The sequence below is a fragment of the Talpa occidentalis genome, unplaced genomic scaffold (assembly GCF_014898055.3).
Source record: "Talpa occidentalis isolate TD23 unplaced genomic scaffold, MPIMG_talOcc4v2.1 talOcc4.13, whole genome shotgun sequence".
NCBI lineage: Eukaryota > Metazoa > Chordata > Mammalia > Eulipotyphla > Talpidae > Talpa > Talpa occidentalis.
Genome location: NW_023601322.1, coordinates 21,364,222 through 21,380,448, shown reverse-complemented (window position 1 = coordinate 21,380,448; position 16,227 = coordinate 21,364,222). Strand labels below are relative to the sequence as shown.

At 50.2% G+C, this 16,227-nt stretch overlaps 1 protein-coding gene across 1 annotated transcript in view; it reads left to right on the top strand.

The window, feature by feature from the left end:
- The window catches only part of SLC14A2 (solute carrier family 14 member 2), a 57,076-nt gene extending 41,758 nt beyond the window's left edge, over window positions 1-15,318 (top strand). Inside the window, exons 10-19 of the mRNA XM_037509709.1 lie at window positions 244-366; window positions 2,489-2,571; window positions 3,282-3,420; window positions 4,107-4,296; window positions 4,642-4,770; window positions 5,671-5,863; window positions 8,011-8,158; window positions 9,779-9,913; window positions 11,489-11,538; window positions 14,363-15,318. Of these exons, the coding sequence (XP_037365606.1) occupies window positions 244-366; window positions 2,489-2,571; window positions 3,282-3,420; window positions 4,107-4,296; window positions 4,642-4,770; window positions 5,671-5,863; window positions 8,011-8,158; window positions 9,779-9,913; window positions 11,489-11,538; window positions 14,363-14,563 (1,391 nt within the window). The 3' untranslated portion in view covers window positions 14,564-15,318. The remainder of the gene's footprint in view (window positions 1-243; window positions 367-2,488; window positions 2,572-3,281; window positions 3,421-4,106; window positions 4,297-4,641; window positions 4,771-5,670; window positions 5,864-8,010; window positions 8,159-9,778; window positions 9,914-11,488; window positions 11,539-14,362) is intronic.
- Window positions 15,319-16,227: the final 909 nt, after the last annotated feature.

Below are 16,227 nucleotides of genomic sequence, written 5' to 3'. Positions count from 1 at the left end.
GGTGACTCACCATCTCATGACACTGACAGGACTTAGGTTGCCGTAGGGAAGGGGCGTGGACCCTGGAGCGGGAGGAATAAGGAAGCTGTTTGTGCCAACGCAGACGCCGACTCCCACTCCAGCCTCGGGTCCTCACTCTGTCCTTTCCAGCTTCTGCATGACTTTTCTGGAGCTCTCTGCTTGGTGCTCACGGGGTGCAGACCAGGGTGGGACACTGACCTGTCTCCTTTTGCCCCTGGATAGAAGGCGGTGGACAGCAGCCGACCACAGTGAGCCCCAAGGCTGATGAAGGCTCAGAGGCCGTGCTCCCCAAGCCCAGAAGCGTGTTCCACATCGAGTGGTCATCCATTCGGAGGAGGAGCAAAGGTGTGCGCTTCCTCCCCATGCTCTTGGGTCCTGGATTTGCTTATCTCTAAAATGGGCATGGTGGGGAGACCCACAAGGGTCAGGTTCAGTCTCATCACACCTGACCTCAGGCCACAGTCACAGGTCCTGTGGTCTAGATTCTCCCCAAGAGAATGGGGGTAGGAGGGAGCCAGGACAGGATGCAGACACTGTGAGGTTAGGCTGGGAGGTCCCAGACTTCTTGGCTGCACATCGGGATCACCTGCACCACCACCACCCCCAGAGCCTCTCATCTGACATCTGGAGAGTGGCCCGGCAGGGCATAAGGGTCTTGAAATTTCCCTGTGAGTTTCTAATGTTCTACAAACCACTGGTCTAGGAGGCTGCAGATGAAAAGCTCTTGCCTGCAGTAAGAGTAGATGGCAAAGCCAAGAGAATAGAGGTAAGATCCATAGAGGGGAGGGGGTTCCAAAGGCTAAGAGGAGGACCAGGGGCAGTCAGAGCTGAGCAGGTAGGAAGTCAGAAACTTGGATTTGGAAGCTGAGCCCTCAAAGGGAGGGGTGAGGGGTATCTGTCCCACCAGCTGGAGGGTTGGCTTGAAAAACAGGTCAGAGGGGTCATGGTATTCTGCCCCCGTAAACACACGCCAGCCCCAGAGAGAGGAGCCGACTTGCCCACAGTCACACAAGCGACGAGAGGCACTATGGGGTCAGATGAGTCCAGGTTGTTGTCTCTTTGGGATATCACCTGCCTTCCCGGAAGGTGCCTTAGTGACTCTATTCTTCCATCTGAACACCACTGCCTCATATGCAAAGTGGCCAGCCCAGAGAAAAGACACCTAACGAGGAGGAGAGGGGCCTCTAGCCCAGGGGTGATGTCTCCAACAGGAGCCCCTGTGCATGGGGTGCAAGAGAACATGGTTTGCCTCAAAAGATTGAGTCTCCCTCCAAACATCCTCTTACAATAGTGGTTGGGGGCCAGGTGGGAGGACTTAGTAGAGAGGACGATGCAAAGGAACCTGAGAGGTGGAGGTTAATGGCAATTGCTGGACAGTGCAAGCAGAGGGGAGCTTCAGACAGAAGCAGAGGGCTGTCAGGATATCACCCACGCTGGCCTTATAGAGGAATTCTCTTAGCTTCTATTCACAGCTTCCAAAGTCAGTTTGGAAATTTCCCCTGCATAGTATAACTTCCCAACCACACTGGCATTTACAACCCCTGATCCTTCAAAAATGGAAACAAGGCCTCTTGATGCATTCCTTCTACACTTGCGCTCAGCCAAAAGGCAGAGAAGTGATGATGCATTCCTTCTAGTGCTTAGACTGGGAACTGGCGGACTGAAAATATCAGGCCTTCAGAACCCAGCCTGCCATTCTCCCACTTGACCACGAGAGGGAGCCAGAGTATCAAGACTGAAACCCGTGCAGCCTAGCTTTGACAATGCATAAACACCCTACTAAGTCGGTCATCTTTGAAAATAATAATAATGGAAAATATGTATACATTAGATCTTTAGAATTACAAAGATATACTAAAATCTGTTTCAAATAACAATACGAATATGAGGTCCAACCAGCAGTTGTTGCTAAAATACCTGTAAGTCAGAAACATGCATCAGAAAAAGACAGAATAGTCTGAGCTCCTCCAGTTGGGGATGGTCACGGTCTAATTCAAATACAGGTCTTGCATGGCTCAGGGAGCTTCTACTTTACAAATACTGAGTACGATGTAGGAGAGATCGAGTATTATGCTCTTGAACTCCAAGGCCCTCTCTTCATACATTTGCCAGCTCTCTTGAGTACTGCAGGAGACAGAACTCTGAAGTCAGGGACCAGGGCCTAGTCACTGTTGCTACAACTAAAAAATATAGAAGTTGAATGAAGCTTCTTAACTAAGGTCACTTGAGTCTCTGATCTCCCTAAGTTCCCATAAAATGTCCTATTTATAGGAGGACGTGAGCTTTTTCCCAGAGAGAGCGCCCCAAAGGATCCATGACCAGTAAAAGAAAGGTCTGCTAGCCTCCAGGCTTGCTGAGCTGAGACAGGATGCACCGAATATTCTATCTTGAGTCGTGCAAGAGAGGTGATGCTGAGGCACCAGGTAGACGTGTCCTAATTGATGGTGTTTTCTCCTTCCAACTCCAGTCTTTGGAAGAAGCGAACACCAGGAAAGACCAGCCAAAGACTCGCTTCCCTATCAATACCGGAAGCCCACAGTCGAGTTACTGGTGAGTAAGGGGAGGACCCCACTCAGGAGCAGCGCCCTCGCCCGCTGCCAGAAACAGATCGGGGAGCTGAGGTCCAGAAAAGACCTTCTCTGATTCAGGCGAATTTCACTTGAATTCACATTTTCAGAAACATAATTACCTGGGATTAGAAATGTTTATTTTTCACAGTTTATCAAGTTTCACATTCTTTTCATTTGAATTATTTATTACCTGTCTTCCTCTAAATCCAGCATGCAAACATTTAGAACATTTGCTGGTACCAATTTTCAAAACCAGAATCTTCATATGTTTAATTTTATGGACAGTTAATTTTAAAGGCACGCTGAGGGAGAAATAATTTCTTTTGGAAAGAGTTTCGTAGAGTAGAAGTAATGGTCTAAAAAAAAGAATCTAAAGATCTGTAGTTAAATCTCATGTCTACCATTTGACCTTGACCTCTGCAAATGGACCCTCTCCATGCCTGAGCCTTCCTCCCCAGCGTGAGGAGAAAGATATGGTCCTGAACGACAAGGTTGTTGCCCATTCTAAATGAGGTGACTTGCCAAAACAAGCAAAAGAGTCTGGTTTACAGAGTCAGATGTTTAAATAGCAATTTCACTAAATACCAAAATGAGAATCTTAGCTTGATCCCAGAGCGAGCGCAAGTGTCACTGCTAGTAGGAAGGACCCCAAATGTGGGAGCTCCTTGGCCGCCTCTCGTCCCTGGACAGGATCTGGACATCATGGAGGAGAGCACAGAGAGCAAGACTTCCTGGATTCAGAGTTCCATGGCCGCCAGTGGCAAAAGAGTCAGCCAAGCCCTTAGCTACATCACAGGAGAGATGAAGGCGTGTGGAGAGGGGCTTAAAGGTAAAGGCTCTGCTATCCCACACCCCAACGGTCCCCTCTGCCCCTCCCCCAGATACGCATTTCCCTGGTTCTGGTCCACACTGAGTTCTGGTCTTCTAGAAGGGGGTCATTAGACGAGACATGACGTCTCTCAGGATGACAGTATATAATGTGTGTCTGAACAAAGCAGAACAACCCATCAGAGCACAGCAGTCAGGCCTTTTAACCCTGGGGTTCTGGAGCCAGCATTCCAGGAAAATGTTGGTCTCTCCGCGGTTCATAGGAAAATGGAGCATCAGGGTTCTCTTGAGCAGTCTCCCCAAAGTTCAGGCCCTCAGTGGGCTTGACCCTCAATGAAACGAGAGTGTTTTCTTCATGGGTGTCTTCTGGAACATGCATGCCTCTCTTCTGGGCACAGACAGCTCGGGAATCCCGTCCTGCTCCCTGGAAAACTGCCTAATGATGTTTTCCAAGTTTTCCAGCTGGCCTGGGCCTAAAGAGTGTTGGGGGCCATCAAAGGTCCTCTTAGTTCCCTTGTTTACCCCCAACTGTGGAGGTGCCAGCAGGCACTGGTCTCCTGCAGCCTGCTTTGGAGGCAGAGAGGCCCTCATGTCCTCTGCCCTCATACTGTCCACCTGCCCACTAGGGCCTCACCCAGAGCCGCCACGCCTAACATTAACTGGCTTCCTGTCCTGGTTACATTTCAGACAAGTCCCCAGTGTTTCAGTTCCTGGACTGGGTGCTGCGGGGCACATCTCAGGTGATGTTTGTGAACAACCCCCTCAGCGGTCTCCTCATGGTCATCGGCCTCTTCATTCAGAACCCCTGGTGGGCCCTCTTGGGCTGCGTGGGCACCGTGGTGTCCACTTTGACAGCCCTCGTCCTGAGTCAGGACAGGTAAGTTCCAGGAAGCCCAGGGGCCCGCGTGTGGCCAAGAGGAGACTTGGGCGGGACCCCTGCCCGGCTTTCCACCCCTTGCTTCTTAACTCCTTGCTGAGAAACCCCTCAGAATAAGGACCCTAATAACTGCAGACCACCACCCTGACTGCCTTGTCATAGTACCTATTGTCCTGGAGCGCGCAGGGGTGCTGTCTTCCCACCCAGTCCCAGAGGGGCCTGCATGTAAATGCGCGTGTGGTCAGGCCCCGGTTGAGACAGATGGACTCAGAAGGCGAATCAAGAAGGCAGCCCCACACCCGTGAGGACACAGGGATCCTCCACTTACCTGCCTCTCCTCCCCAGGTCGGCCATCGCTGCAGGACTCCACGGGTACAACGGGGTGCTGGTGGGGCTGCTGCTGGCCGTGTTCTCGGACAAGGGTGACTATTACTGGTGGCTTTTGCTCCCTGTGATCATTATGTCCACGTCCTGGTAAGTTTGCTTCGAGGCCGTGGCTGATCAATGCCACCAACCATTTTACCCTACTCAGTGACAGACTTAAAGTGGCTTTCTCTTAGTTGGCACATAAGAGTCGCCCCCTGGAAACAGTTACTCCCCTCAGGCAGTGACAGCACCTTGTAAGTGCCCTACAGTCCAGTACCTCAGCACCTAACCGCCCTTCCTTCCTCCGCTTCCTTCTTCTCTTTCCCCAATTTGAAAGGATTCCTGGTCCTCCCTTGCCAGGGCACAGAGTAAGAAATGGAGCCCACCTGGGTTAAGAGCTGCACCAGGGTTAACCCTGGGTTAACCCTCTTAACCTGGGTTAAGAGCTGCACCATGGGTCCTCTCAGTTTCTGGAAACTTTTCCAGAAACTTTTCCAGTCCTTTTCCCTCCTTCACTCCGGGCTGTCGCTGTCCTTGGGACCTGCCAGACTGACGCAGCCGCTGGTGGAGAGGAAGGGCCCCCCACCAGGCAGAGGCCCCAGAGAGCCCGGCCCAGGTCCTCCTGCACCTCCAAAAATTTGTAGGGCGCTGTCAGAAATCTCAGAAATCTTGAAGTTTCTGTGCTCTCAGTTACTTGACAAACATGTATTGAATGAATGAACGTGTCTCCCTGTCCCATCACTCACCCAGCCTGTTCTTTGCTCGGGAATGGAGCTGTGTGACCCTTCAAGGTCATTCTGTGACCCCCTGCTGTAGACTTGCCCCAGAGTGCCCTGCCCCTGCAGCTGAATCTGGCATCCCCTTGCCGCTATGCAAGGCACAGGGAAGAGCCCCAGGGAAGACTTGGTTCCCAGCAGACGAGAACGCGTAGGTTGCTCCCTCCTCCTGCTCACTGCAGTGTCGGGTCAGGAGGCTGCTGGCACGGTTCTCTTGTGCTTCTGCCATCAGCCCCATCCTCTCCAGTGCTCTGGGCACCATCTTCAGCAAGTGGGACCTCCCCGTCTTCACGCTACCCTTCAACATCGCCGTGACCCTGTACCTGGCAGCCACAGGCCACTACAACCTCTTCTTCCCCACGACACTGCTGCAGCCTGCCGCCTCCGTGCCCAATATCACCTGGTCTGAGGTCCAGGTGCCCTTGGTAGGTGTCATGGAAGGCAGAGGGGCAGCGTCTGTCCGAGGCCCGGCTGCCATGGCGCATGCTTATTTTGAACATCAGAAAGGCCCACCAGGAATAGCTAGTAGCAGTTACGCAGTGGGGGCACTCATACACGGTACCTTCTTTGCTCTTCTAAGAGCTGAAAGGGTCATTTCGGGTCCCACCTGTCACAGCACAGAGGCAGAACCTGGCCAGGTTAGAGACCCACCTGAGGACACACACTGTGGAGAGCAAAGGCAAGACCAAAACTTCATTGTCTGACTTCTAGGCCTGGGTTCTATCTTTTATAGTGTTTTTGATGCTTTGTTCCAGTTTTAATCCCATTTCTGTTGTGTCCTCTCTCATTCAATGTCATGGAGTCATTGAAGACATCCAGCTATAGGCTGAAATCACATGTATTGAATGAATGAACGTGACTCCCTGTCCCTTCGCTCCCCCAGTTTATTCTTGGGGGCAAGCTCACACCTGAGAGCATGGTGTTCCTCCACTAGAAATACGTGTAACAGAGCTTTTTGGGCTTTTTACAAATATTCTGTGTGCGTTGCTGGCCTCTGGAGGCCTGCCAAGATCATCAACAACAGCTTAGAGTGGAGCCAGCTTGGAGGGGTGCCCGCCAGCCCCCTTATCTCCGTGCACACGTTTCGCCCAGGCCCTCCTGTTTTCCGTTACACCAGATGATGCCACAGGTTAATCACAGAAACTTCGTTATGGGCAAGTCATCATCTAACCACAAAGCTCTTGGGCTCAGCAAGAAATAATGCCTCCTGGTTTCTCTCAGCAGCAACTCGAGGTCAGCAGCAGCCGCCACAGGAGGAAGAGCTCCGCTCTGGCCCCGGGCGCATCCCGCTTAGGGAGAGAAACCCGTGCGGGCCCCTTCCCTGAGGGGCTCTTGGGTGCATGGCAGGAGCTCCACGGGCCAGAGGTCAGAAAGGGCCCCCTGTTGGCAACCCGGCTCCACAGCTGTCCTCTCCTGCTGCTCTCGTGGTGGAGCTTAGGCTAAGGGAGATGAAGGCCAGTTTAAGGTATTTTGTATTCGCCATGCCACCTTTTCCATTGAAAAGATGTCTAGGGGGTTTGTAAAAGTGAAGGAAAGGATTGGAGACTCCTGTACAAATACTTTAAAATCTCAGAGTTTCAGGAAAGAAGACTCCAATTTGGGTGGTTTTTAAGGAATAGCTTCCGGCAGGCTGAATGGGGGGTGGCAATGACTCGTGTATCTTATCTTTGACCATTGTAGTTAGAGCCCTGAGTTTAGGGGAAACATGACGGAGAAAGGGTTTAAACTCTGATAATGTTGAGTCCCCACAGGCTTCTCTGCTCTCGTGGTCACTGGAGAGCCCCCCAGAGAGTGTGGCCAGTGGGGCATGAGACTGTCCAGGCCACCGCCTCTGTAGAAAACAGCCCCTGGTGGTAGTTGAGTCCTGCACCCTGTGCTGGGGTGACAGGAGACCCAGCCCAAGGGTCAACCCGCTAGACCGACAAGCCCTCTAGATATTTATTATTTTCTAATGAATACTACCCTCATTTGAAAAGATCTCAGTTTCTCTTCTCTGGGGATTTAGTACCTTACACTCATTTTTCTGCTTAAAAGAAACTCATCCTAACCCCTTAGTTTTCTAAGATTAAACCAAAAAATGAGTGTTCTTTAGAGTCAGCTTAAAATTTGAGTAAAGCTACATTGGAAACCCCCTGCAAAATGCTAATGTGAAGGATTTGGCACCCAAACATTTCTAGCCAAGCTTCAAGTGGCCCTGCTTAGCCGACTAAGGGCATTAGACACCCTTATCCTCAGGGGATAAGTCTGAAGACCCCCCCACCAGTGGATGCCTGGAACCCAGGATAGGATCAAAGCCTATATATACTGTTTTTTTTTCCTGCACATGCACACCAAAGATAAAATTTAATTTATAAATTTAGACACAGTAAGAGATTAACAATAACAATTATAAAATGGAACAATTACAACTACATACTATAAGAATGTTACGTGACTGTGGTCTCTCCCTCTGCCTGCTCCTATCTTATTGTACAAAATCTTTTCTGACCAGTATCTGTGGGTAACAGAAACCACAGAAAGCAAACTTTCAGAGGGGACTGCTATAATGGCCTGTGACCTGTTGCCCCCACAGCTTTTGAGAGCCATCCCTGTCGGCATTGGCCAAGTGTTTGGCTGTGATAATCCCTGGACTGGCGGCATCTTCATCATAGCTTTGTTCGTTTCTTCACCTCTTATTTGCTTGCACGCTGTGATTGGATCCACCATAGGCATGCTCGCAGGTTGGTGTCCTCCCTTTCCCCTGATTGATGGATCATAAGGAAGTTAGTGCCTGGGGCCAGCTCCAAAGGAAATGATGACCTGTTCTTCAATGTTCCACATGCTTGTCCCTGTAAACATCTCCTCCTTCCATTGTATCATGTTTTTCCATTTTTGGTGCCAGTGTCCTTATGCGCCCCTGAGCAAAAAACTGGCCTCAAGAAAGGCTTTAGTGTTAGTCATTTACACCTTAGTATGAATTTAGAGTTTGAGAAGAGGGTTTTTTAAAAAAAAAAAAATGTATTTATTTATTTATACAAGCACTGGGTACAGTCAGAAGCGCGGGAGGGTGAGAGAATTCACCAGAGCCAGAGCAGGGAACAGAACATGCAGACTGATGAAATACACTGCTGAGGAGAGCAGTGGACGTGGCAGGAGAGGTCTGCCTCGCAATGTAGGATTCTCCCTGGCCGGCCAGGAATCTAACCAATGCTGCAGAGGCTGTGGACAGCTTCGCAGCTCTGCACTCAACCCGCTGCGCCACCAGGGAGGCCCAGAGAAGAGTTTCTTTTTAAGTCTTATTTCTCATGATAAGAATTTGTTCTCCATTAGGGAACATTAAGATTTCAATGAAGAAGGAGAGTTCCCTTTTGTAGTAGTGAAAGGACCTTCTCTGGACTTTATTATTATTATTATTATTATTATTGTTATTGTTATTATTATTAAAGTAACAGTGCATTGTAACATTTAAGTTCCATGTGTGCATCATCAAAAAATGAAAGTGTCGGGCTTCCCCTGGTGGCGCAGCGGTTGAGCGCTGGGTTGTGAAGCTGCCCGCAGCCTCTGCAGCACCAGTTCGATCCCCGGCTGCTCCCCGGCCACCAGAGGAGGGTCCCACATGGTGCGCAGACCTCTCCTGCCGCCCGCTGCTCCCCTCAGCAGTGTACTTCGGTCCTTCTGCCTGCTCTGCTCCCCACTCTGGCTCTGGTGAATTCTCTCACCCTCCTGCGCTTCTGACTGTACCCAGTGCTTGTATAAATAAATAAATCTTTTTTAAAAAAAATCAAGGTGTCCATACTACATTAAGTTCACCTCTGAAAGTCCAGTTCTATCCTATCGCATACAATTGTCACTTCTGTCCTAATCCACCCACCTTTCCCCTGTCCCAGAGTCCATAGTCAGTCTCTCCTGCCCATGACTGTTAAACCTCTAATAGTCAAGTGGCTCATGCCCATTTGTTGCCTTTAGATTTTTTGTCACTGAATAAAATCAGTTCTTTTTTTATAAACACCTAAGAGGATGGGCCTCCCTAGTGGCGCAGGGTGTTGAGCACGTGCTGTGAGGCTGTCCGCAGACTTTGCAGCAGGAGTTCCATTCTCGGCCAGCCAGGGAGATACCCACATGGTGTGGCAGACCTCTCTTGTCTCGCCCGCTGCTCCCTTCAACAGTATATTTCTTACATCTGCCTGTTCTGCTCCCCGCTCTCTGGTGAATCTTCTCACCCCCTGTGACTCCGGCTGGTACCCCACTTCTTAAAAATAAAAAAGACCTAAGAGGACTTTGAGGACTGTGGTGGGTTTCAGACCAACTGGTGAGTCCTGTGAGACCCGAAACTCAGCCCTGCCGTCTGCCTTCTCTCCCAGCGCTCACCATCGCCACGCCCTTTCACTCCATCTACTTGGGGCTGTGTGGCTACAACAGCGCGCTGGCCTGCATCGCCATCGGAGGCATGTTCTACGTCATCAACTGGCAGACGCACCTGCTCGCCATGGCCTGCGGTAGGTACCCCAAGGAGCTCCTCCCACCCCAGAAGAGGCCTGTGTCTGTCTCTGATCATTCCGCCTTCCTCCGCAGATAAATGGGAAGCTGGTTTACTAAGAGAATTTGTCTTTAAAATTGCGTTGCCTGGTTGTTTTATACATTTGAAACTGTTTTAACTGAGCACAGTGCAGAACCACCTGGAGACAGATTTCTCAGGTGGTTATTTGCTCTTTGTCCCTGGCTGTCTCCTGTGGGTGCCGCTTTCCCTGAAGGGTGATTGGAGCTAATCAACCCAGAGACTCTAATGCTAATGAGAATGGGGTGATTTGCATCAGTTACAGTAATTAACCTTAAGTACCTTCAGTAAGACCTTGGTTGGAGATCTGTTGAGAACCCCAATAAATAAGATGAGTGTAACAACTTGTTACAATACAATATATGTATGTGTATATATACATATATTCTCATCCTTGAAAACTTATTTCTTAATGTTATATGGACAGGGCGTCAAATAAAACTCCTTCAACCAGGAGATTTGACAGAGTTTTCATTCCAGCATCTTAGACTCTGTATACATTATCTATACAAACTTATTCCTTTTTAGTTTTTTTTTTTTTAAACTAAAAATGTATGTGATAACCTTGACATAGTTCTATGGCCCTGGGCGGGAGCACCCCCTTCAGTTTGTCTCAAGCCTGTTAAGAAGTGGCATCTCACACGTGGGGAGCACCAGTAAGTTCTGTCCTCCCCCCCAGAGAATTTAGCCATCTGGGGTGACACAGTAAGATTGTGTGCCCACACCCCTCTTCAGGTAATCACACCTTCGTCTCCTCCACCCTCCCACCTGAGGGCCTACCCCAAACACTAGGGATTATCCCGCTGAAAGACACAACCGCTTGGGGTTCACCCTCCCCGGGCCTCAGCTTCCTCATCTGTGAAAGGAGAAAGGAATAGCCCCGATGTAGGAATGCTGAAGGAGGCGAGGCGGGCAGGATTGCTACCTGCTGGGCCCCCAGTAACTCTCCTAGGGACCCCAGGATGCTTCTTGTGGAAAATCAGAATTCAGAAGCAAAGCCCATTTTCCCAGGGCCTCACCTTCTGCCAGCACCTGGCTCTTCCTGGCGGCCAGCCCCGCCAAGTCCTCCGCACACAGAGCCTGGGGGGTGGTGAGGCAGTGGTCAGACTTGATCTCCCTGGAGCTTTCAGGGTGCTGCTCTTCCCTGGAAACCCATATTATATTAATAACTTGCTGTGGGTTCTGAGGCTCACTCACCGTAGCTGTACAGTAAAATTTTCATTTATGGTTTATACTGCTAAATGTTCCTTTGCTAGAATGCAAGGTGGCGGGACCCCAGGGACCCCTAACAGCTCATTCCTGGCCCTCTTAACAAAGTTCATCTGCAGTCTTAGCCGTGCCGGCATTTGCATGGAATTTAACACTTTTCAAAGCTGCCAAGCAGTGGAAACATAACTCAAGTGGTTTTGTTTTCATCTGAGAGGTGGCATTTGAGGCATAAAATGTCTGGGGAGAGGGTATATCGACTAAGCTCAGGCTCTGTTAGCCATTGGACTTTCACTTGTTTCTTTTCCAGCACTGTTCTCGGCCTACCTGGGTGCTGCCCTGGCTAACATGTTCTCTGTGGTGAGTGAACGTGAGCTGAAACGCCCACCAACCATTGTTGTCATGGTTCCCCAAACCAGTGTAATCCCCTCCTCCAGGAAGCCTTCCCTGATTCACCCCTCTTCCCTCAAGCCACACAACTCTAGACAGAAGTGCTAGACCTCAAAAGCTGAAATATCAGCCGCTAGTGAATTGGATCCCAGTGTCAGTGGGCTAATGGAGTTCCTTGGAGGACAATTGGACGAGCATTATCTTGTAAACAAATCCCTTCTGCTGTATCATCATCTAGGAATGTTTTAAATCTGTATTATTTCATTTTTGTATGTTGACGGCTGTCTGCCCCACTAGCTTGTGGGCCAGTGTTGTTGCTCACATAGCAACAAGCACAGAGTCAGGCTCACAGGGGAGGCTGCTGGGAAGAAGGGGACTGGAGGCCGTGCCAAGCCCAAAAGAAGACTGAGCTTGTGGCAGTGGGTGCAGTGGCAGTCTGAGGCCCCTTCCTTGTCTGAGCCCCAGTGTATGGTGGCATTTGAGGTCAGAAGGTGCTGTGTGGCCAGGCCAGCCCCCACTGGGAGGGGCCCAAACCCTTTTCAGAGGACTCAGCCTGCAGCCCACGTCTCCCCTTCTTAGTTAAGGGGTCCAGGACGCATCTCACATAGGTAAACAGAAAAAACCTGTTCCTGCAGGTAGAGCTGGGGGTGGGCATTTTACTCACACCTGGATAACTGCCTCCTTCACCCGTAGTGAAATGGGGTGGTATGGACTAAACATAGGCAGGAATTTTCTAAGCAATGAAATGAGCCTTCCCTATTACGTGCATCTGCTACAGTTGATGTGCAGTGACACATCAGGTCCTCTACCACCTTCATCTCCTGGGCTCCTTCAGAACAGGATGTGGGTTATGTTTTTAAATTATTCCAGTGTCCATCACATAGCAGGTGCTCAAAAAATACTGAATGAATGAAACCCTAAGGCAGGGAAACCCCACCCTGGGGGATATTAAGGGTTTCCGTACATGGGGCACAATAGCCACGATCACACATGTGGACAGAGGGCATACCCTCTGAGCACCTGCCTGACCGTGCTCTCCCATCTCTGCTGGCACCCACCTTTCGTCCAGCTGTCCAGCAAATGAATACCGGCCACAAGCCTTCCTCAGACACGGTGCTGGGAAGGGGTGTAACATGAGACTGGTTCCTGCTCCTAGGATTTGCAAGGTGACTGGCCTGTCCTCCATGCACAGAGAAGTTACAGGTCAGACATTTTTCAAAACAAAAACAAGTTTACTTGCTGCATGCCTGCTTCATTTAAGACACAGCACTCACTACTCTCAGGGATACAAAAAGCGCAGGTCATTAACTTACTCCAAAGGAACTTCCAATCTTCTCAAGGGACGCGATATAAAAATGCTGATTGACACCTACGAGACCATTGTCCACAGAAGAGAGCATGAAGGGGCCACTTTGTCACGGGCATGTGTGCAGTGCCAGGTCCTCGGGAATGCCACCCTCTGCCTGACGGCAACATCACATACTGAGGACCATGTATTGAGGACGTAGCGCAAGGCACCAGCTCTCTGCATAAACATCATTGTCTCCATTTCACTATCGAGAAAACAGGTCTTGGGAAGATGACAGGACCATGACAGGGAGATGTGAGCTGAGCCCTGGGCCTGGGTTTGTGGAGCTCCCGCCCCACATCCTCCCCACTTTGGGACTCGGAGGGGTGGCTTCCCAGAATACACAGTGAGCACATTGTATTCATCACCAGCCACAGCTCTCACAGCCCCAGGCCCAGCCCACAGAGCCACCTTTGAAGCCCACAGGCTTTCACCCAACTGTTCAGCAAATAAATATGGGCCACATGCCTTCCTCAGATACGGTACTGCGAAGGGGAGCAACATGAGACTTTGCTCCTGCTCCTAGGGTTTGCAAGATGACTCTTCCTGCGGGCACTGCTCCCGCTGTGCTGTCACCTGGGGTTATTTTACTGCTTGTGATAGAATGATGACGGGAGAGGAGGTGTGATTCGGTCTGCCTCATAGCTGGGTTTGCTGAGTCTTTGTTAGTGAAACACCCACTCAGTTTACCTCAAAGGACGGGTGGGAAGGGGTGTTCAACGGTCTCAGGACATCTACAGGAATAAAAACCAGTGAGCATTGTGAGAGAGGAGGTGGGGCTCGGATTGCCCTTGAGAAGAGAGGAAGCTACACCCCGCTCCAGATCCCTGGACCGAATGTCTCGTCTCCTCTCTCCGCGTCTGCCCTGTGTCCCTGAGTCTGTCTGGGGGTTTCTTCGGGCGCACACAGCCGCCATAGGGTCACCCGGCACTGGCTGCCGCCCTGGTCCTTTCAGGCCAGGGGCCTCCGGACACCGTCTCTGCCCCTTAGTTCAGATTCTCAAGGGAGCGAGTCTAGTCCCAGGTCAACTGCTTTTGAGTCAGGTGCCCATCCCTAGTCCGTCTTGGCTGACCAGACAGAAAAGGGGTCTGGAGCTACAAAATGGCTGCCAAAGCCATTCTTTCTCCAGGGCTGTGGGAGAAGGCTGGGATTGCTAAAATTAGAGGAATAGCCTGGCCAGACACCCCAAGACAAAGGTGGTTTCGAGATAAAGGCATGTTATGTAAGGTTCCCACAGCTGCCTTCCGAAGAAGGCGCGTCACCTGTTACAAGGCAGATTGACACCGCGGTGTGATTCCCTCTCGTGGGTCATCAGTTAGTAATCTAATCAACGCGCACGTAGTCTGCCCTCTCTACCCACCCCCGCTGGAGGTGATGGCAGGGGCTGGCGAAACAAGCACGTGTGTCCCATGTAACCAAGGCTTTTCTTGTATGCCCTCTCCTCAGTTCGGACTGCCTCCCTGCACCTGGCCCTTCTGCCTCTCGGCTCTCACCTTCCTGCTCCTGTCGACCAACAACCCCGCCATCTACAGGCTCCCACTCAGCAAAGTCACCTACCCGGAGGCCAACCGTGTCTACTACCTGTCCCAGGAGAAAAACAGAAGAGCGTCGATTCTAACAAAGTACCAGGCTTACGATGTCTCCTAAGTTGTCTTTTCCAAAACACGCCACTATAAACTCAGTCTTCAGCAGACTGTCCAGGTGCCCAGGCTGAAGGTCACTCCACCCCAGCTTCTGTCCTCTCTGTGATTCTACCCCCCCAAGCAAGCCTACACCCCCTCATTCCAAAGCACAGGGAAATATGTGTGTAGTCACAATTTAGGAGCCTCTCTGTTCTGAGATACACACTTAGCACAGATACAATTATTTGATAGTTCAGACTTTATTCCCGTAGCTCACTCCGTAAAAACTTCCTTTAAGGAAACTTCTGCAAAATAAGCCACCACCCTGAAGAGAACTCACCAGGAAGGGAACAGAGATTGGTGACGTGGTCATTCAACTCAGAGCAAGCGTCATGTCAGGAAATGCACCAGACTGGAGGTTGACCCAGCCTGGCTCTGCTGGTGACCTCCCACCCCCTCCAGCCCCACACTCAGCCTCGTCTTGTTGGTTCCATGACAGGAAGGGATTCTGTGGGCCCCTCTGCATCAGAAATGTTGATTCTTCTTTCTCTCCTATAAACTGACGACATCAGCATACCAACAAGTCATTATTTTAGTTAGCTAAAACACAGAGGGGTTACCTGGAGCAGAGGCAGAAAATGGTGATGTTCCATGGAGGTTTACCTTTGAGCCGTGGGAAGGTGGCCTCCAACCTGAGGTCAGGAGGCTAAATTCCATGGAAATGCCAAGGTTCCTACAGTTATATAGCAGAAATATTTCTGGAAATATCCTAAGAAATCTTTGATATCTTACGAAATCTGATATTTTTCAACTTTCGAATCATATGTTCAACCACTGTTTCCATTTTTAATATTCGTAAACATAGTCTCATTAAACTGTTAAGTTTGCATGCTGGTATCCAGGTGTTCTGAAAATGGGGCTCACCTGCATTGTTCATGCCTTGCTCAGGGAAGGGGTTTTCCACAGCTGAGCATGAGTTTTAAGAGAAATGAGGATGTGAGTTAAAGGGATCGGAAGAGGGTTTGATTGACTTACAAAAAGAATTACACAAAAATGACTATGGTCCTTATTTTCTGTTTGAATTGAAATTCAGGTTGTTAATAACCCATCTCACTTTTTAGGGGGTAGCCTTTTAGTTTTGTACCCCAAAAGTACAAATCCAGCACCTCTTGAATGGCCAGTAACTCTTGTCATTTAAGCATGCTCGTTGGAGCACTGAGCTCTTAAACCCAGGACCGCATTGTGGGAAGCCATGTGGCCCGTCTCCTCATCCCACCCCAGAGGAGGGGGTGAGCTTCTTATAGAACCATAGTCCCTGAGTGGGACCCCCATCTCACAGACTCCTGGGTTAGCTTCATGGGATGAGGACACAAGATGGGGAAGGAGACATAGGGGTGGAGGGGCAGCCCCTCTATAAATGCAGCTTTGAGGAAAGAATTATATTGAACCCCAAATCCATCATTTAGAAAAAGCTGGTTTTAATAAATATATACATTTATATATTTTTTTCTCCATCACCCTTGGGAGCCCGACTATCTCCTACCAGCCCAAGAGCACTGGGCTGCCTCTTTCTCTTGCAGAGCGTGTAACTTCTCCAGAAAAACGGAACACTTCTCCCTGGAAACAAGAGGCCCCACGTACCAAAGCAGGATGAGTCACATCCCAGGGGTCCCCTTGGAGTCTGTGCTC